This window comes from Grampus griseus (assembly GCF_964374135.1).
Source record: "Grampus griseus genome assembly, chromosome: 12".
NCBI classification, from domain to species: Eukaryota; Metazoa; Chordata; class Mammalia; order Artiodactyla; family Delphinidae; genus Grampus; species Grampus griseus.
In genome coordinates this window covers 79,538,495-79,561,027 of record NC_139006.1, presented here as the reverse complement: position 1 = coordinate 79,561,027, position 22,533 = coordinate 79,538,495, and the positions used below count along the sequence as shown (strand labels likewise).

At 42.3% G+C, this 22,533-nt stretch overlaps 1 protein-coding gene across 1 annotated transcript; it reads left to right on the top strand.

Moving 5' to 3' along the window:
• Positions 1–9,483: 9,483 nt before the first annotated feature.
• On the top strand, positions 9,484–21,607 carry DSEL (dermatan sulfate epimerase like). Its single transcript, XM_082667677.1, has 2 exons — positions 9,484–13,668; positions 21,561–21,607. Exon 1 carries the CDS (start codon positions 10,021–10,023, stop codon positions 13,657–13,659), a length of 3,639 nt encoding a protein of 1,212 aa, XP_082523803.1. The 5' UTR covers positions 9,484–10,020; the 3' UTR covers positions 13,660–13,668; positions 21,561–21,607.
• The last annotated feature ends 926 nt before the right edge of the window (positions 21,608–22,533 follow it).

The window sequence follows — 22,533 nt, the reverse complement described above, 5'->3', positions numbered from 1 at the left end:
TATTTATTATAAGTAACGAGAGAGATGATGTTCATCTTGCATTTTGGGTCTGACTGAATCCTATGATAGAAAGCTTTAGCCCAGAATGAGACATATGCCAACTGCATGGCCCTGTTCTTTCATACTGAGCCTCCTCCGTGGCCAGCTGCAGGAAAATGGCTCAGTCTCATCCCCAGTGGTCCCCAGATAAATAGCTGAACTACCACATTCATTGTTTTTGAATTCCCTCATTGTCTATAGGAAGTCTCTGGCTAGCTGTGCTGGAAAGTCGGGAAACAGGTCAGCAAGAGAGGTTCCAGGATTCCTTTCTGCAGTAGTCAGCCAGCGAGCTTTGTGCCTGGCTGGACTCCAGGTATTATAACAGAAGGGGCGCAGCTCTGAAAAAATGCAAACAGCCTAGAGATTTCTTACAAAATTAAGGGTTTTATCCATTTTCCCAGTTCCTGAGTCATTACTAATCTTCCATCCTTGTCAATTTAAATGTGCTATCCAAAATAATGGACAGCAAGACATAGAGGCTCCTTCAAAAGGTATTTAAATCTCATGAAGTAGTGATTAAAATACAGAAAACGAAGTAGCAATTCACAGCTATCATGACTTTCCATTATGCCTTTTCTGTCCATAAGATTCAATAAGCTCCATTTGGCTAGGATTTTTTTTTCTCATAAAGGTTTCCCAAGCAGTTCCTAGCAGAATGTCTTATTGAGCACTTAGTGACTATTTATTGAATAAATGGAAGAAATAAAGTTTAACATATTTCTGCAGATATAAATAAGATTATTTGAATATGTCATCAGACTTGGACTGTTTCAGACTGAGAGGGGTTGTAGGAGTAGATAACTTCAGATAAAGAATGGTAGTGTTCTCTCCAGCATTAAAGTGGAAGTTGCATTGCTGGGGCGAACATAGTTAAATCAGGAAATTAATTTTCAGTGCATCCAGCTTCTAAAACGTCAAAACCTTGCATTACATGAACTGAATCCATCTCACAGACATATTTTGTTTGGTCTTCACTGCATTGTCAAAAAAAATTAAGCCATTTAAAAAATCAAGTTGTTTCACATAAAAATCTAGGTTTCTGGCTTTCCTTGCAAAATCAGATCATCTGGCTATATGGGGTCCTAAATTCCACATGACAACAATCAACAGTTACCCACATATGTTACCTAGTGAGACAGTTTGGTACCACAGTAAGTGTTCAGGTTGTCTGGAGGATTACAATAGAGGCTTTTGCAAGTAACACGTGCTCAGTAAGTGTCATTATTATCATCAGCCTGAGTATGTCAACATCATCAACATTATGACACTTACGTATGAACTCTGCATAGGCCTATGATGGGGACACCGACATAAGTTTTACACCATCTTTCTCCCTCCTTGACTCCTCCTCTGTGTCATTATCCGTTAGAACTTTCTGCAGCAAAGGAAGTGTTCTGGACCTGTGCTGTTCAATATTGCAGCTACTAATCACAAGTGGCTATTGCACACTGGAAATGTGGATAGTACAATTAAGGAAGTGAATTTTTAATTTCATTTAACTTTAATTTTAATTTAACTAACCACACATGGCTAGCAGCTACTATATTGGACCACACAGCTTTAAAGCTTCTCTCAAACATACCTTAATTTCCCTCCCCTCTCTGCCTATCAAACTCTGCTCTCTAAATCTGAAACCAATTTATGTTCTCTTGTAAGAACCTGGCAATATTTTACATGGGTCAGCTCTTTAAGGGTAATTTGCCAGTTTTGCATGATCAAAATGGCATTTACAAATACGAATTCTTTGGATCCCCTTCTCTACCCTACCCTCATGATTCTAGAGTAGGGCCCCAGATCTCACATTGGACATTTTTAACAAGCAGCTTCTAGGTGATTCTTAAAACCACGCGAATTTAATAAACTCTGTCAAAGCCATAATTTTCAAAGACGGATAAGGAAGAGGAGTCAGCTTGCATTATACAACGTGTGGGCATTTTTGAACAACAAATGCCAACCTTCCGCCCTGCCTTCCCCTGTCTCATCCCCACCTCCACCTCCACCACCTCCACGACTTGCCCTCAAGTCCCCTCCTTTCTACATGCCTCTAAGGGTAGCATGGCCCTCTGGCGGGTTATTTCCTCGTAGATACTTTTTAGGTATGAGCCAGTTCTGTTCTCTTGTGATGACTGATACCCTAAACCCACTAGTGTCAGCCCCTGGAGCAATGTTTGAACGACGTGACCCTGAACTGCTTTCCATCTCTTGTGTGCATTGTGATAGAACCCTGACCGTGTTGTGCAGTCATCTTTTCTCTCCTGAGACTTCGAATTTGGAGTTCAAAAAGGAGAAATTATTTCTGCCTGCTGATAGGATCAAGATGGTATAAACTTGTTTGCTGAGGGGCAGCCAGGTTTAGTCAGATCCCCATGAAGGATCTGGTAGAGCTGATCCTCAGAAAAGCAGAAAAATGAAGCAAATGCCCAGAAGCAAAGAGAAACGCCTCCTGCCTGGCCTTGGATGGAAGGAGAGAGGGACCTTACTTCCTAGTGGCTTTCCAGCGAGGACATCGTGCAGGCTGAATCTGACTCAGGTGACAGCACTGAGTGGAAGATACTGGCTGACATCAGACAAGGACAGCTTGTCACAACTGCTCATGGCTAAACTCTCACTGCTTTCTGGGGAATCCATAAAGAACTGCACCCTGGCCACTCAAGGACCCAGGACAAACTTCTCTGCTACCTTCCAGTCAATCAATTTGCCCCAATAATGTACAAGCTCCACTGTTCCCAGATTGTCTTAATTTTTCTCTCCTGTCTTAGCAATCCCGTTTACCTCACTCTTTCAGATGTGAATAAACAATTAGCATGTAAAATAATTAAACTAGCTGTGAAATAGTTACCCACATGTCTCTGGGTTATTCTACAACACCGACTTCTATCCCTGGTTAATCCCTGTGGTCCTGTCAGCCTCGGGATGTTTCGGTCACATACCCAAACAAACCGGCAGAGACACATGCACAGGTGTGTGGTGAAGAAAAGAATCCTTGTCCTAGAACAGTAACTCAAAACTTGGCGTGCCTCCCAGGAGCATTTTAAAGGTGTGGGTTACCAGACTGGATACTCAGGGATTCTTAATCCATAGGGTTTGGACAGATTTCAGAAAGTGGCATTTTTAACAACACCTTGGTCTTTCTGATACTGGGGGGTCCAAGAATTTTAATTTGATAAGCACTGTCCCAAAGAAAAAAATTCAGGTAATTAAAAAAATGTTTGAGGAGTGCATGTGTGCGTGTGGTATGTGTACGTGAAGGGTATGAGTTTTTAACATCAGAAGGGGATTTCTGATAACCCTGAAGTCACTTCTTTCCCTTATTGCTTTGAAGGCATCGATTTACTGCCAGTTGTGCCTGGAAGCCTAGCCCAGGCTTTCATTTGAGGTGAAACAGCTGGGTTTAGTGGTGTCTTTGGTCAAGAGAAGACAAACGGACCCAGTACCTGCTAAACAAAAAGCCATGTGTGAACGAATTAGGTGACATCTGGCTCAGGAACCAATGACAAAGAGCTGATAGAAAACGCAGGCAATAATTCAAGTCTTGATTTGAACAACTACCGACCATTTGCACATAATCAACTTTTAGAGTCACTGAGCTAGGGCAGGGTTTCTCAAACTCAAGAGTATTGACATTCTGGGCTGGAAAACTCTTTGTTTGGGGTTAGGGGCGGGGTGGTCCCGTGCATTGTCAGATGTTGAACAGGGCTCCTCCCCTCTACTCTCTAGATGCCAGCAGCTCCTTATCCCTGAGTGTGACAAGCAAAAACTTCTCCAGACATTGCCAAAGGTCCTGAGGGGCAAAACTGCCCCCACAGAGACCAATGGTACAGACAGTGGGGAGGGAGAGAGGAAGGACCCCATCATGTGCTCCCCTTGTAAGTTTCACCTAGTTTAAAATTTTCTTTCATAGTAGAAGCACAACTATATGCAAGCAGATGTGGTAGCAATAAAGCCTCTCATTTATATAGACAAGGTTTTAGTGGACTTATGGGGAAACTTCTTTCCTCAGAAGGTGGCTTTGGTATTTTTAAATTTGTGCAAATCCAGTTACTGTCATACAGGCTCTTGTACAGCTGGATAAACAAACTCAGGGAACACTCTCGGTCACATCTTCATTAGCAACTCTGCAGGCAAAATCCCTGTCATTTTGAGATGTTTTGTACTCAAAGCAATTGCAGAAAGAGTATTTTCAGATTCTACTGCCTGCTTTAAATCTGTGCTTTTGTCTTTATTATTGGTGTTGCCTATTACTGCTGGCCAATTGTGCAATAACATTTGCAGCTCAAGTTTGGTGTCTGTTTCTGTACCATCAGAGCTGGTATCTCGCCAAACTCTGGGGCAAAACTAGTCCTAACCGTGCTCATAGATCAGTATAATATACCTCTGGCCTTGATAAGTGGTTCAAGAAATCTGCATCTGAGCTCTCACAGACAAAACCATGTCCAGGTAGAGATATGCTAAGGGAAGAATAACCAAGTCTTCCCCAGGTTCAAATGCCCGAGCTCCGCACAAGCCTGTGCCTCGGAGATCCGTGCACAGTCAGTTGCTGAATGCACAGCAATTAGTTCTCAGACATCCCTGCCCCAGTTCTTAAGAGTCCATCAGAATAACAGATCATGGACAAATGTGATTTCAGTCAAGGGGACTTATTGTAGTGTCTTGCCTTGTTTTATTGCTTGCACTTTATCCTTCTATAAGGCAATGTATCAGTAATATTTACCTTATGTTCTAAGGCTCTGAACTTGAATTTTTACCTATCTGAAGACATAAAATTCTTGCAGAAATTCTCCTTAAAATGTTGGCCGACTTCCCTCTGAAATTTCATTTGAATTAACTCACCCCCAAGATGTAGCTCCGATGCCAGGTGTGCGGTGGCAAGTTCCTCAGCACCGTGGGAAGAGCAGGAGCTTCTGATTCTGCTCAGAACTCAGCAACCAGAGGTTCAGAGGTTTATAACTTCTTCCTCTTCTGCCTTAAAATGCGGGTGGTAATTCATGTTCAACAGTCAATACACACTCATCACAAACTGCTGGGCTCTGAGCTAGGTGTTGAAGAATTTAAAAACAGAAGATAAGTGAAAAGAGAAGATCAGAAAAGAAAAAAGTACAGAAAGAAAGAGGAAGGGAGGAGGAAAGGAAGCCTCCTGCCTTGGGGAATCTAGTCGAGAAAGCATTATCTCTGCTGTAAGCAGGGTGGCTGGGGGTAGGGTTGAAAGATATTCAAATTAAAAAAAACATAGATTTTCATTAAGTGCTTTGAAATCACAAGTAATATCTCATGTAGATTTAAGATCTTTTTATATAGCAGGATATAGCAGGAAATCCCTAGAGCAATAGACTGTATGGGTCTTCACTTACATTAAAATAAGATACTGCTCCAGGATCCTGAATGTATCAGCTGTTGGTATATGTATCTCTTGCCACACTCATAAAGATTTTTAATGCGCAATAACATAACATACAGCTCATCCCTTCTACGGCTGGATGCAATATTTATAATTAACTAACTTTGTACCATCTTCATGTGTGGAAGGAGCAATAATTGGAGCTATCCATTTTTAGTTCACAGAAACAAGACGCTCTTCATTTTTCATAGTGCCATTTACCTACCAACCTTTCTGCCAATGACTTGAATTGTTCAGCCATAGCTCCTGTTTTATTTCAATGGACTCACAACTTGGAGACGATGCCAGTTCAAAGTGAATTAGCCTGAAAGCTCATCTAGAAATGCTGAGAGGTTCGCTGCATCCCACAGCTTCAGCGCAGATGCATGGGGCAGACCTGAAAGCCACAATGTCTGTACCTGAATGCATTCATCTGTACAGTAAAAATGATCATACTGATGTTAACTCCGAAAAAAAAGAAAAAAAGAAAAGGACTGGATGAAAGTTGAAATATTCCCCTGGCAGATGTCAGTGCTCATAATAATTCTCTATGGTTCACTTTGCCCTCATGTCGTGAGGCACTCTGCATCCACAGAATGAAAGAGTCCCACGCACACATTTTGTTCTGGGAAATGGTCTGCATGTTTACTCACTGTATTTACTAACACGAATTCCTAGTCGGTTTCCAAAGCTCCTCTTTGCAGAAAATTATAAGAATCTGTGCATTTGGGCTCCTCTTTCCTCCAAATCTACTTTCTCCCGTAAGTGAGGCTGGAAGCCATGGGTCATCTTTCTCCATCGTGGGTCACATAGGGGGACAGTCCAGATGTTTACAGGAAGTTTTGCCTCTGGAGTTTGAAGGAGGATCCTTGTTTCACAATGAATCTCAGTGGAGGAGACAATGCTCTTCGTGAGCCCAACTGTTGAAGGTTCAACTCATTTCAAACACAGGTACAGCCCTTATCGGGGTGGGCGCTGAGTGAATGCCCATGACCTGAAGGAGCTTTGAATAGAGCACAGGAGTGAGCCAGGGAAAATATTAAGCGTAAAACAAATGAGCTGAGGCTGAATATAGATATAAATCATAGAGTGCTGAAGTAGTTCATTCTGGTTAGGGAAAAATCTAGGGTGTATTTACAGAAGAATTTAAGCATGAGCTGAGACAAGTATGATAAGAGGACATCAAGAGTCAAAAACAATTTCACCTAGTAAATGGGGGTGTTGGGTGGAGGATGCTATGCAGGAAGGAATGGCATAAGCACAGTTATGGAAGCAGCAAAGTAAAAGCAAGATTGGCCATTTGGACTGGGGTTGGGTTCCGAAGGGGATAAAATAGAAGACTGATGAGAAGGTAGAGGTCACATTTCCGCCCAAGGTAAATTATTTTGGAATTTATTCTGCTAGCAACGGTCTACGGTTTGGTTTTACCAGGAAGTGATCTAAGCAAGACACTTACTTTTTAATACACATATCTGTCCATTTTCCCAAAATGGGATGGAGTAGGACGAAAGTGAAGGCGTCATCAATCCCCAACTGGGGAGGGGTTTGTTTATTTGCAACAACTGATATTTCACTGTATTCCTGTCCTTATTAAGTTATTCGTGATAGCAGAGGGTAGACCTTAGGTTGACTCCTGCCCAAGTGTAATCTCAGATGTCTGTGAGAAGTTCCATATGTCCAGTACCACAGGAATCACAGCTGCTCTACGATTTCCAATGTCTGGAACTGCACACACGTGCCGCATAACTGAGCCACACAGTCTTCGCTGCCTGTGGGTCTTCACTGAATTCCAGGTTTCACTTCTTTAATAAGAGAGGTTCCTTCCACTTGTTTGTCCCATACCTTTCCATCTTTATACTGCCGGAGAAATTATTCCGATCAATAAAGCTGATTAGTCTTTTTTGTTTCCCCCTGATCTGTAGTGTCTGTGCTCCTGAAGTCAGTCTCACATTAATCCGGTATATTGATTTTGCATTTCTGACTGACAGCAACCTCAGCCAGGCTGCCTCACATTCTTCCCCTTCTCAGCCCTTGCTGTTCCTCAAGTGTGATCCATGACAGCCCACAGCGTCACCCCGCCCGCCCCCGCTTCCCCCATCGTTTGTAATCAGGCCCAGAACCGCCTCTATCTTCCTCCCACTCCTAGCCCTGTTAGACTGGCCTTCTCCCCACAACCGAAGGGATAAGAGAAGCGGGACTCTGCCGGCAGGGAGCCGTCTTCAGACGCTCGCACTCCCAAATTTCCCCCTCCTCGGGCTCTATCCGTGCGGGAGCGCGAGGCCGCCACAGCAGCCGGAAACACACGCGCCCCGAGCCCCTCGGGTTCTGATCCCGGGGGCGATCGGCCCCTCCCCCGGCCCCGCCCCCTCATCCTTCCAGCCCCGCCCTCGACTCCCAGCCTGAGCCTCCTGTTGTCACTCTCCCCCAGCCCCGAAGCCCCGAGGCCCCGAGGCCCCGAGGCCCCGCCCCTGATCCCGCCCCCGTCGTTCCCGCCCCGCCCCCGGCCCGCCTAGCCTTCTCTCGCCCTCCGTGGGCCGCACGGCCGGAGCTGGCACCAAGGAGCGGCGGCCGCGGCGGCATCGCGTTCTAGACACGCCAGCGCCCCTCTGGACACGGCGTCCACGAGCGCGCCCAGGGCGCGCGGATCTGCCTTCCGTGGTCCGGGGCTGCCCGGGGGGCGTCCGGCGTTCCCCGAGGGCGGGCGTGTCCGCGCGGCGCCGGCCGGGGCGCGAGCGCGGGGCCGCAGCCTGTTGCAGTGCGGGGGTGCGCCGGGCCGGGGGTGCCAGGAGCCCTGCGGGGGGCCGCGCGGCCCGGCTCCCAGCGCAGAGCAGTTTTCTCCAACTCTCCGCTTCCGTCTCCTCCGGGCCCACCGCTGCCGGGAGACCCCGTCCGGACCTGCCAAGGTAAGCGGACTTGGCCCTTGAGGGGTCTCTTATCCCCAAACCACAGCCAGAGGTCGGGGGTGAGGAGCAGAGGATGGAGTTGGCATGTTCGTAGGAAGCGAATGAAAAAATGCAACAGGCGGAGCGGATCAGGGAACTCCTAGCGTTCATGTTTCCTGCAGAGAGCAGACTTGTCCAAGACTGAAACTTGGTTAGGTTCTTCAGAACCGAAGACGGGCAGCCGCGAAGCTGCTCCTTGAGTGTGGGTCTGAGCTCCCTCTGGTGGCTTCTTGTAAGGATGGAAAACCGGGCTACGGGAGAGAGACTGGTGCAGGACCGCTCGCTGTTCCTCGCTCCCACACACTGTCATGATTTCTCCTTCGAGAAAAGTGACTGCTCTTACTAGTTCCCCTGGCAAAGACACCTTCTGAGCCCTTGAACGTTAAACCCTCAACCGGAATCATAATGGTCCTTTAAACTTTTGCTTTTTGTCTGAGTCTTCTGTGATCAAAACAAGAATGACAGCAGGACTCATCTTCTGTTAACTGCATTTGAATAAAAACATTTTAAATGACTAAAGCAAGCCACAGTTAAAATAAATACTCTTAGGAAAGTTACATCTTGTAGCCGCTTGTCTTCTGCCACCATTGTTATCCTAATATATGCGTTGAAAAGTATAAGAAAAAAGAACCATTTGGTCTAACCTAGATTGTAGTTAATAACAGATCTCATTGTGATGATAAAATTTCTATCAGGAGACGTTAGAACATTTAAATCTTCTGTTTATGTCCACTCCCAGCATACTTGTAGCCTCAGAGAATTTCTGTTTTGTTTTTCCCCCAGAAAGGAGTATGTCATGAAAAAGGAACAGAAAAGACACGTCACTGTTGGTGAAAGGGGAGTTTTCTTTCCCAGTTGGTGGTTACTTCATGATTGGAAGAGAAGTACCTAGGTGGCTGAAGAGATTAGATTTTCATAGCTGTACCGATGAAGCTGATAAAAGAAGATGGGAAAATGCTTTCTCTGGGTCGTAATAGGCTGATGAGTAAGTAAGCCTGAAAAAAGACAGATCTGAAATGAGGACAGGAATCTTGAGTGTTTTAAAACCAAGTAGGACTTTGAATACTTGTTGAGGATGTTTTTGCCCCAAAAATGGAGGAAGAAAAAATTCTCAAAGCAAAAAGTGTAAAAAGCTGAGAGGAGTAACAACCCAGTCAGCTCCAAGAATTGCAGTACTTTGTCAGCTTCTCTGAGCACACACAGGCAAAGGCATCAGACACGTATGATGATGGTTTCCTGCTCCAGGAATGACTTCTTAACGTGGATTTTGGAGTGCTTTTTCTTTTTTTTACAATGTGTGTTTTTTGACTCTTTGTGTTAGGTAGATTTATGTCAAGGAAGTAAATTGTGAATTCATGGTATTTTTGACTATCTCCACCCCTGTTCACTGTGTGATATTGGAAAATTAGAGGTTTTAACATTCCTTGAAGTTTTATTGGAAGCAACACTGCATCAGGCAAACAGATCCACAGTGTAAGTTTTCTCTTTTTGGCAACTGTACTTGCTTTGAATGAGCCGAATGTCAGCTGGATTTCACAGCATATCCGATTTACAGTCTGTGTTTTATCAAGGCCTTAAATGTATGTTTTATACTCAGCAGATGGGAAACACATTGAGCACTGTGTTTGACATGTATGCCTAAGGAAAGGAGCTCCCTGATGGATCATGGCGTTAATGTTTACAGGACATTTCTTATTTTTACTGTTAGTGATGTTTGCTTTCTCTACTTTTGAAGAATCTGTGAGCAATTACTCTGACTGGGCAGTTTTCCCAGATGACATAGATCAGCTTAAGACACAGAAAGTGCAAGATTTCAGACCCAACCAAAAGCTGAAGAAAACTATGCTTCATCCACATTTATATTTTGATGCTGGAGAGATCCAAGCAATGAGGCAAAAGTCTCGCACAAGCCATTTGCATCTTTTTAGAGCTATCAGAAGTGCAGTGATGGTTATGCTGTCCAACCCAACATACTACCTACCTCCACCCAAGCATGCTGATTTTGCTGCCAAGTGGAATGAAATTTATGGTAACAATCTGCCCCCTTTAGCACTGTACTGTTTGTTATGCCCAGAAGACAAAGTTGCCTTTGAATTTGTTTTGGAATATATGGACAGGATGGTGGGCTACAAAGACTGGCTGGTGGAGAATGCACCAGGGGATGAGGTTCCAGTTGGCCATTCCTTAACAGGTTTTGCCACTGCCTTTGACTTTTTATATAACTTATTAGATGATCATCGAAGGCAAAAATACCTAGAAAAAATATGGGTTATTACTGAGGAAATGTATGAGTATTCCAAGGTCCGCTCATGGGGCAAACAACTTCTTCATAACCACCAAGCTACTAATATGATAGCGTTACTCACTGGGGCCTTGGTAACTGGGGTGGATAAAGGATCTAAAGTAAATCTATGGAAACAGGTTGTAGTAGATGTGATGGAAAAGATGATGTTTCTGTTGAATCATATTGTCGATGGTACTTTGGATGAAGGTGTTGCCTATGGAAGCTACACGGCTAAGTCAGTCACACAGTATGTTTTTCTGGCCCAGCGCCATTTTAATATCAACAACTTGGATAATAACTGGTTAAAAATGCACTTTTGGTTCTATTACGCCACCCTCTTGCCAGGCTTCCAAAGAACTGTGGGTATAGCAGATTCCAATTATAATTGGTTTTATGGTCCCGAGAGCCAGTTAGTTTTTTTGGATAAGTTCGTCTTAAAGAACGGAGCTGGCAATTGGTTAGCTCAGCAAATCAGAAGGCACCGGCCTAAAGATGGACCGATGGTCCCCTCCACTGCCCAGAGATGGAGTACTCTTCACACTGAATACATCTGGTATGATCCCCAGCTCACCCCACGGCCTCCTGCGGAATATGGTACTGCAAAAATGCACACGTTCCCTAACTGGGGTGTTGTCACTTATGGGGCTGGGTTGCCAAACACACAGACCAATACCTTTGTGTCTTTTAAATCTGGGAAGCTAGGAGGGCGAGCTGTCTATGACATAGTTCACTTCCAGCCATACTCCTGGATTGATGGGTGGAGAAGCTTTAACCCAGGACATGAACATCCAGATCAGAACTCATTCACTTTTGCCCCCAATGGGCAGGTATTTGTTTCTGAAGCTCTCTATGGACCCAAGTTGAGCCACCTTAACAACGTACTGGTGTTTGCGCCATCACCCACAAGCCAATGTAATAAGCCCTGGGAAGGTCAGCTGGGAGAATGTGCACAGTGGCTTAAGTGGACCGGCGAGGAGGTTGGTGATGCAGCGGGGGAAATCATTACCGCCTCTCAACATGGGGACATGGTATTTGTGAGTGGGGAAGCAGTGTCAGCTTATTCCTCAGCAATGAAGCTGAAAAGTGTGTATCGGGCTTTGCTTCTCTTAAACTCTCAGACTCTGCTAGTTGTTGATCATGTCGAGAGGCAAGAAGATTCCCCAATAAAATCTGTCAGTGCCTTCTTCCATAATCTGGATATTGATTTTAAGTACATCCCGTATAGGTTCATGAACAGGTATAACGGCGCCATGATGGATGTGTGGGATGCACATTACAAAATGTTTTGGTTTGATCATCGCGGCAGTAGCCCCATTGCTAGTATACAGGAAGCAGAGCAAGCCGCTGAATTTAAGAAACGGTGGACTCAATTTGTTAATGTTACATTTCAGATGGAATCCACAATCACAAGAATCGTATATGTCTTTTATGGGCCATATGTCAATGTTTCCAGCTGCAGATTTATTGATAATTCCAATTCTGGACTTCAGATTTCTCTCAATGTCAATAATACTGAACACGTTGTTTCCATTGTAACTGACTACCACAACTTGAAAACAAGGTTCGATTACCTGGGATTTGGCGGCTTTGCCAGTGTGGCTGATCAGGTCCAAATAACCCGATTTGGTTTGGGCACTCAAGCCATTGTGAAGCCCGTAAGACGTGACAGAGTGATTTTTCCCTTTGGATTTAAATTTAATGTAGCAGTTGGGTTGATTCTGTGCGTCAGCTTGGTGATCTTAACTTTTCAGTGGCGGTTTTACCTTTCTTTTAGAAAGCTAATGCGGTGGATCCTCACCCTTGTTATTGCCTTGTGGTTCGTTGAGCTGGTGGATGTGTGGAGCACTTGCACTCAGCCCATCTGTGCAAAGTGGGCGAGGCCAGAGGCCGAAGCGAGCCCAAAGCCTGTGTCTCCCCAAGGGCACCGCATCGATCTTCCTGACATCGTCATTACCTCACTTCCTGGCTCAGGAGCTGAAATTCTCAAACAACTCTTCTTCAACAGCAGTGACTTTCTCTACATCAGGGTTCCCACAGCCTACATTGACATCCCTGAAACTGACTTTGAGATCGACTCCTTTGTGGATGCCTGTGAATGGAAGGCGTCGGATGTCCATGGTGTGCATTTCCGTTTACTCCGAGGCTGGTTGCAGTCCTTGGTCCAAGACACAAAACTCCATTTGCAAAACATCCATCTGCACGAACCCGGCAGGGGTAAACTGGCCCAATATTTTACCACGAATAAGGACAAAAAAAGGAAGTTGAAAAGGAGAGAGTCTTTGCCAGAACAAAGAAGCAGAATGAAAGGCGCCTTTGATAGAGACGCTGAATACATTCGGGCTCTGAGAAGACACCTGGTCCATTACCCCAGCGCGCGGCCCGTGCTCAGCCTGAACAGTGGGAGCTGGACCTTAAAGCTGCATTTCTTCCACGAAGTTTTAGGAGCTTCGATGAGGGCCTTGTACGTGGTGAGGGACCCTCGGGCGTGGATTTATTCGATGCTGTACAGTAGTAAACCAAGTCTTTACTCTTTGAAGAATGTACCAGAGCACTTAGCTAAATTGTTTAAAATAGAGGGAGGTAAAGGCAAATGTAACTTAAATTCGGGCTATGCTTCCGAGTATGAATCATTGAGGAAAGAATTATCAAAATCCAAGCCACACGCAGTGTCTCTGCTGGCTCACGTGTGGCTAGCAAACACTGCAGCAGCCTTGAGGATAAACACAGACCTGCTGCCTACCAGCTACCAGATGATCAAGTTTGAAGATATTGTGCATTTTCCTCAGAAAACCACTGAGAGGATTTTTGCCTTTCTTGGAATTCCTTTGTCTCCTGCTAGTTTAAACCAAATATTGTTTGCCACCTCCACGAACCTTTTCTATCTTCCCTATGAAGGGGAAATATCACCAACTAATACGAATGTTTGGAAACAGAACTTGCCTAGAGATGAAATTAAACTGATTGAAAACATCTGCTGGACACTGATGGATCGTCTAGGATATCCAAAGTTTATGGACTAAATGCTGCAGGTCAGCAGAAATTTGCACTAATAATTTCCAACTCAGTTTGTGGATATGAATTAGAAGAGTTTGTATATTCTTGTACTGTGTGTGTGTGTGTGTGTGTGTGTGTGTGTGTGTGTGTGTGTGTGTGTGTGTGTGTGTGTGTGTGTGTGTGTGTGTGTGTGTGTGTGTGTGTGTGTGTGTGTGGAGTGAGTGATCAGCTTGCTCCTTGCACAGAGAGATTGTTTAAAATAAGCGCCCTGTTTGGCCTATAGCAGGATTCGTTTTCATGTCACCACTTTTCCTTGCCTTTGTTTCTGAATTTTTTCTGCTAAAATGTTTTCTGCTGCAGAGGTGTAGATGAAGTTATATTACAGTGGTCAGGGGAGATAGGAAGATTTTAAAGGTTTTTGTCTTAACTCTCTCCTTCATCTGTAACTGTGCTGATCTATCTCGAACCTCACACACTGCTAAAGGCCTTGCAGTTGCTGCTATACCCAAGCGTCTGTTGCTTTCAAGATGGACTGCAAAAGTTCCTTATCTTTTTCAGAAGGTGTCCTAATGCATTTATCTTGCATGCACACACACACACACACACACACACACATCCTTTTACTGTGTATAATGTTCACTGATATCACTGGGGAAATGGAGAAAACTCCTATCAGAATTATAGGATCCCTTCTGGAAAATATAGATGGAAATACAGAATGGATTTTTTTTTTTTTTTTTGAGGTCAGAAACAATGACCTGAAAATCCTCAAAGTTTTTTATTTAGAAGTAATAAAGAATCAGTCTTGGAACAGTGGCTGCCAAGGACCGGTACGGTATTTTAGACCTGCTTGTCTTTTTAAAACGCTCTCTTTCTTGCTCCCTTGAAGCTGTAGCTGTTCACCGTCACCACTCCCACCCTTTTCTTTCTGTTGCTGTCACGCAAAACAGTCAGTAGTTACTAATGGCTAAACTCCTGATATTTGTGGGAATTTTTTTTTTTTCTGTCCTGATGATTTGTTTTGCATCAAAGCCTGACATAGCCTTAGAATCAGATTTCTCCTTGTGGAATTATCACTGTATGACTCAAAGAAAGCAGTGCCACTGCTGCCAGTGTTTTTTTAGACTGGAAACAGAATTGGAAAACTGCCTGACTTATCTTGCATCCCTTTGAATGAGTCCACAGACTGCCAGTGTCGGCAAAAGTTGAAGGCGAATGGGAGATGATGTCAGAGGCATCTGTTTCCTTTACCATCTGCATCTTATTATAAATATAGTCGTCATAAAGTATGGTTCATCTTATTTTGGTAGGCTCTGAAATCAAAATGCTATGCCATTAGAAGCCAGAGGAGTAATTACAAGGTATTGGATGAAAACTATTAGGCAGTGTGGAGACTTGATGAAAATCTCTGTACAGACTGCAGCCTTCTTCCTAATGCTTCAGACTGTAGTTTCCACACGCCCTCCCCGTCGCCCATGCTCTAACACTTGGGAGTCTGTCATTCTGACCTAGGTAAAAGTGGTTCTTTCTCAGTAGTTTGTTATTATGTCAAAATGTGCCTCCAGGGTGATAAAGCTGTGGGTATGTTACATTCCAGCTAAAGCTAACTGGGCTGTCATTTTTCTCCCATTACAGCGTGAAAGCAGACTGACCACTCCCCCCCCCCAACCCCATCTGCTTCCTCTCGTAGCTTTCCCTGCTTTCTCTTTACAGTGTCAAAATGAATGAAAATCCTATTAATACAGGTTGAGAGGGCAACTGAAGACCTGAATCCACACTATTATTCTCAAGGAAGATTATTCGTCCTATCTCAGGGTTATCAACAAGCATGTAACATTTCTACATGGATGATAACACTGTTTCCATTATTGGCCAGAGTCTCGGTGTTTGCTTTCAATTCCCAGGATGTGTGATCTTAAATCAGATCAAATAAAAAGGCTCTGGGTTGCAAGTAATATTAGGCCTGATCAAGGTAAGAATTACAAACGTGTGCAAGTAACAGCAGAGAAGACAGAAACTGTACCACTGCCTTTCCTTTAACTTTGTACAGAAACATGCCCACAGGCAGAAGAGAGCCAGGGTGAGTATATGGAGCAGCTGGGGGGGGGGAGAAAATGGAAAAGAAAGAGCAGTTCTGTGAATGGATACGGGAACAATATGGGAATATCTTATGTATAGCTAAAGAAAGGAACACACTTAAGATGATCTTCACAGTGTATCTTAACTTTTACAACATAGCAAGGTCAAGGTGAATTTCCTTGTCCACTCATCCACTCCCACCCCAAGGGAAACTTAGCTGGAGGAGAAGACTTCTATTCACAGGTTCTATTTCTGAGCAATGTTTTACACGGGTGAGGGACAGCCCAGCCGTTGCATATGCGTCCATTTGTTCATGCTTGGGAGCCCCTGCCTTATAATCTCAATTATAATCTCAGAACGTCTAAGTCCTACATTCCTAGGGTGTTATCCTGGGAAGAAATGTGAATAGACTCTACACTTATTTTTATTCTGATCGTCTTGAAAATAATTAAAACAACGATTATCACTGTGTGACACTTCCAAAGGAAACACTTTAAAAAATGTCTTTTCCATAAAATCAATTCCTTTCCTCATTAACTTCCCCAAACTTAGGCCCAACTGGAATTAAAGCTTCTATTAAAATAATATCATTGAAATGTTGAAATTTTGAAAGAATGTGTCCGTTTTGCTGACAAAAGTAACATAAATATAGTGGTAATGTTGATCTAGTTTTCAAAAGTTTGAAATAATGCAAATTACTCACTTAGGATGAAATAGGCCATATCCAGAGATGAATTTACTGTAATGTCAATTCCAGAAAGGAAGGAAATGGGAGAATCTGTTCAGGAGAAAGAAGATAAATCTATGATTATACTTAAATTTAATCTTTAGAAACCCAGAAAGGCATGAGTTTTAGGCAGGTGGCACAACAACTCATACACACTCAGCCTAAACCCGCAATATTAGACATTTGATTGGCTGGCGTTTTGGAAAACAGAAGACTTAGCACTATAAGTGGCCTGGCAAGAACGGGATAATTATTTATGTCCAGTACCCAGCCATGGCATGGGATCTGGCACAAATATCTTCATATTTGAAGAAAAACCTCTCTCCACACACACACTAGTTATGTTTAATTTTTTTTCCCTTTTGTGGAAACGCCACCCCTTCTGTCTGCCACTGACTTTTGATTGGTGTCATTTATCAGCAGTTTGGTGCATCATAGATCCTAGACGTTCTTGATATAAAGTCTATCACATTCAGTTATCTATAAGTAAACATTAACAGTGGTTTTAGAATCTGTTTGATTGACTTAACTCTGGTCATAACTACAAAAAATCACTAATTTAGCAAAAAATGTGAATAGAAGGCAGTATGTTATAACACCACTTACAGAGGTAAGGGAGCCTAATCTAAGACAGATCAAGGAATTTAATATGCGGGCTACCTACTGCTTATTTAAATGCAAACCAAAGTATGTCAAAATAGCTGCTAAGGCAGTGTTTTCAGTACTTGACTAATATCTCTATTTCCCTTCACGCTGGCAGAAAAATCCAAATAATATTTTAAGAACTAAACTGAATTTTTTTTTTTTGCACAAAGGATGGTAGGAACATCAAACAGTAGATTCTCACATTCTCTAGTTAACTTGTAGCTGCTTTAGCTATAATTTACATGAGCTTGTGTTTAGTCCAAGTAACATGTTTAATTCTATTTCCAAAGATAGGTTCAGCTAAGCCTTCCACACCGTGGGGGTTTTGCTTTCGTTTTTGATTTTCGTTTTTCTTTCACACCTGTCCAGTTATGCTGCAAAGAAAACCTGTACTGAAGATCATTTATGAAGTTTATTCAAGCTATATGTATAACACAACTCCTCTATTAATAAACAAATAAAAAGCTAAAAGCAACTTGGCTATGGTTGGGATAATTTGTAACAGCCCTTTTCTTTAGGACTTTGGGTAATTGTGCTAGGATTTTGTATGGAGCTGAGTTGGAAAATGCAGTCCCACAATTTCGGCCACTAGCACCCTTAGTGATGGGTGAGCCATGCCTCTACTCCCTTATCTTAATTCCAAGTCCTGTCTTTGACTTGCCCTCAGTCCATTTCACTTTTCTATGTACATCATCCCAACTTACTAAGTGGCAAGAACATCCCGTACTATGCACCTGTGCTCCACATTTGCCCCTCCTGCCACTGGTGGGGTATCTATTCAAGCAGGAGATCTCTAAAAGGAAGGTACCTGCAGGCCCCTTGAGATATTCTAGTAGGTGGTGCACAGGGTTGGCAGAGTGAAGACTTTTTTTTTTTTTTTTTAAGAAAGATAAGGATCTATCATGAATTAGTCTCTTAGTATGTGCTGCACAGAACTGTAAGGTTTTCATGTATATCATTACAATCTTCACAACAACTCACTGGTATTCATTTTACAGATGAATCTGAAGCCCATATTCTCTCTCTAGGGAATATGTTTTTGTGAAGGAATTTGGAGCAGGTTTACAATTCCGTTATCAATTCACTTATTCACAGTAATTTTGGGGTATCTACTGTCAAGATATTGATTAGCATGAGGGGAGAACACAAAAACTGGTTGACTCTGACCCTGCCCCAAAGAACTGATGGTTTCTCCAGAATTCATCAAGAAGAGAAGGAGAGGAAGGGCATGCCAGGTAGTCATTACCATCCGAGGAAAGGCACCGCAAAGTGTTATTTACTCTGCAGTAGACAGGATTTATCTCTGAAAAAGTGGTTACGAGGAAAGGGAGTAGTTATGGAGTTTCAGTAAATTTGGACAGAGATCACCACCTGTGCTTTTCCTCATTAGGTTTGACTCTATAGTTGTCACAGGATGTCCCATCAACGAGTAGCCCTTGCAAAAGAGAAGCGCAAACAAAACAAAACCACTGACACTTGCTCTTTCCCAATTCCCCCACCCCCTCACTTAACTACCCCGGCACATTTATCACAAAGAAATGTGGTCCATAATTGAATATCAAGGGATGCCCTGAAGAGAAAAGGATGTGTGAGTGCGGTCTGACTGGGCTGCATGCAGATCACTGCTAGTAATAACAGTACGAAGGAGGATAGCTCAGTGTATTTCATCCAGGCTCCATTTGGCCAGTAGCATCTCTTTTCCTTTCCCTCCCCTCTCAGCACCTCCAGATTCACATTACCAGGCACAGCTAACCGATCCTGAGAATGCAGCAGTGAACAAAACCTATGGAGCTGACGGTCAATCAAATATATTTTAAAAGAATTCGTTTTGGGAAAAAAATCCCACCTGTTCTGTTCCCCACCATGTAAATAATACCAAAAAGGAAGGAAGGGAAGGAGGGAGGGAAGGAAAGAAGGAACAAAGGAGCAAAGAATGGAAGGAAGGAACTCTGAACCTAAATCTGAACACAAAGTAAGGTGCACAAGGAGAATCATTCCTATAACAATTGTGTTCATTATGGTAAGAATTATTTAAGAATCTCTTTGAAACCTTATTATAGCTAAAACTTGAGAAAAAAAGGATAAATTGTAATCTGAGCACATCTTCTCTACAGTACATTGCAATTGCTCTTTCTGTTTTCTTTAAACTACTTCTGTATTGCTGTGACTCTTGAGATGAAATGTTTCTTTCAAGTGTCTTAACACTGATGAATTCCACCTATAAGTGTCTCAGGTTTTCCAACGTCCTAGAAAATGTGGTGTTTTCCCATATATTGTCTTCCTCTCTATTTCCAAACATGGGTATATACCTTGCTCCTAATGATTTAAGGAAGCAAACATTCACGCACATGTGACACCCATGATGCTCTCCATTTCTTCTTTTGGAAGTTAATTCAGCTCCCATCACTGTCACTTTTCTCATTTAGTAAATGAACAACATAAAATCTCTAATCTCTGCATTAAAATCTGACATCCTTCTGTGAACAACGCTGAAGGCACTTCTTACCTTATTCATTGCATAATGCAAATGATGCTCCCAACCTCTGTTATACTACAATGAAATATTACTGCCCAATTTTATTAGTATTTATTTATTATTTTAATTATGTATTCAGTTATTCCTTTGCTTGTTTCAAAAGATTAATTTTGTTGTAGATTTGTTTAAAGTTCTTGGGATTTTAAAATAAGAACACAATACAACCAAGAAGTGATGAAACTGCTTCCATAAAATACCCATGAAAAGACAACTGCATATAAATAATGCAGTTAATAAAAGTTAACCCTACACAAACAAAATAGGTGATTTTTGCTCTTCATTTTTACTCCAGACATTAACGTGGGTGCCCTGGCTAATTCAGTGCTAACTAGAGCACAGCACGCTTGCGGTGGGCTTTCGTGCGCCAAGGAACTCGTGTTATTTCTCTCGAGATTTACCAAAATGAAATGTACATATATTCAGTTATACGTTATCTTTCACCCCACATTAATTATAAAACTCTCAAAAATCCCATTATTGAACGCATGAGTAAAAAGGTATTTGCTTGTATCCACACATAAGAACTTGGCAGGATTCCATTATAAGAGGTGAAAGGTTTTCTGTGTATAAACAACAGATTGCACTGGTGGGTTTTTCACAAGGTTTGTTTGCATCTTTCTCCCATTTCCTTGATTAATTTGAAGAGGGAGATTTCTATTAAAAATGTTATATTCACAACACTTTTATATATTATATGAACTTTGAAATTAGATAAAACTGAATACAAATCCCTAGGTCAGTAAATAATGACCAGCTGTGATGTGTTGGGCAATTTTCTTAATTTATAATCTCCATTTCCCCATCTATAAAACTCCCCCAGAGTTGATATAAGGATTAAATAAAATCACACGTGAAAATTAATAGAAGATACGTGTTTCCTCTTTGTGATCATCTCCAATTCATTATATATCAAACCCATATGTAATGTGATGCACCATTTTCCCAGTAAGAAAATATTAAAATGTTTCCAGAGAATTTGAGCATACATAGTATGTAGACCAAATAGACACCTATTTTAGTATTCCATATATCAGCTGAGTTGCACAAACATGTAAAATCACACTTATACAATTCATATATTAATTTGGAAATAGTGCTTTTTTCATGTTCACGTTTTAAGAGAAAAATTTATTCAAATTTTCATGTACTTCAATGTCTTCATTATTTCTAGAGTATGGTTTGAGTTCTTCCAGAGAATATCGTATTTCCTTCTGAGTTTTATTGAGACTTTTTTTTTTTTTTTTTTTTTGCGGTACGCGGGCCTCTCACTATTGTGGCCTCTCCCGTTGCGGAGCACAGGCTCCGGACGCGCAGGCTCAGTGGCCATGGCTCACAGGCCCAGCCGCTCCGCGGCGTGTGGGATCTTCCCGGACCGGGGCACGAACCCGTGTCCCCTGCATCGGCAGGCGGACTCTCAACCACTGCGCCACCAGGGAAGCCCGAGATAGAGACTTTTTTTAATTTAAGTATGATGCTACTACTTGAAATTTTATTTCATGTTACAAGTGCCATTTGTATAACATTAATCATAATTTATGTTCATAACTTCATTCAGTAGATAATTATGATCTTATAGATTGTAATCACTGTATTTTTATTTTAATTTTTCCACTTATTTATTATGAAATATGCATAAAAGCTGGGGGTGTCTAAGACTATGTGTGAACATGACATTTACTCCACTGGCTATGATGGAATAAGTGAAGACCAATCTGAGGTAGCATATCCAAATTACACATATCATGATTATATACCTTAACACCTTAACATAACAAATGATTTTATCAATATAAAATTATCTCATCTTTATAGAATATTATTTTCTTTTAATTCATGTGTCATTCACACATATTCTTCGGGTTGGGGTAAAATTCTACGGTCCTTTATATTCTGCTTGGTGCTTTGTAAGTCTGGATGCTTTCTCTTTTCCATGCCTGTAGATAACAACTGAGCAGCAAACTCCAGAGCCTCCAGCCAGAAACTCAGCCTTCCAGCAAGGAGTGCAAGAGAGCATGCACCTCTGCATTGGGACCAGGTGCCACAGATCTATGATAGTAGGGTTCATACCACTGAAGAGAGAAATTCCTTTTCTTTCTTTCATTGGTTTTCCTTGGATATTGCTGTCCACATCCCTGCTGAGGTTCACTGTATGCAAATTAGAAGACACTATTTTGCTGATTCTTGCATATGCCAGCTCTACTGCCCCCTACTTATCAAACTGTAGGTATTATGGATAAGCAAGATAGGTTATGCCAATATGTTGACACTGAAAAGATGTGCTGACCCTATCAGAAGCCCTCTTCTATGATATTGATAAGTAACTGTGGCCAGAGCTGGGGCTTAGAGTCAGAATTCCTATACTCACACACTCTATAATACGGTACAAAGCATATATATCTGACCTTCCATTACCGTACTCTCCTGCTCTCACCAGCGATCCCAGAGGAAACGTCTATCCTGGATTTTGTGTTTACCATCCCCTTGCTCTTCTTTATAGCTCCACCACATATGTCTCTATCCTTATCAACATATTGTATATTTTTGCATGTTTGTCTACTTTACGTAAACAGTAACATATTGCATATATTCTTGTGCAAACTTGCTTTTCTTTGCTCAAAATTTTATCTAATGCATGTTGATGTTTGTAGGTGGAGATCACTTATTTTCATCGTGGTAGGTTCCAATATATGCTATTATCTGAAATACCATACTTTATGTATCTTTCATCTTGTTGGATTTTGGGAATATTTTTAATTTTTGCAATTTCAAACATTATATATAAAACTGTTTATAGATGCTGTATAATGCACACATACAAGAATTTTGTCATTGTGTTTTGTTTGTACCCAGGACCTTCCCACCCAGCCGCACTACAGCCTAGTATATATATTGAGGGCTCAAAGCACATCCTCG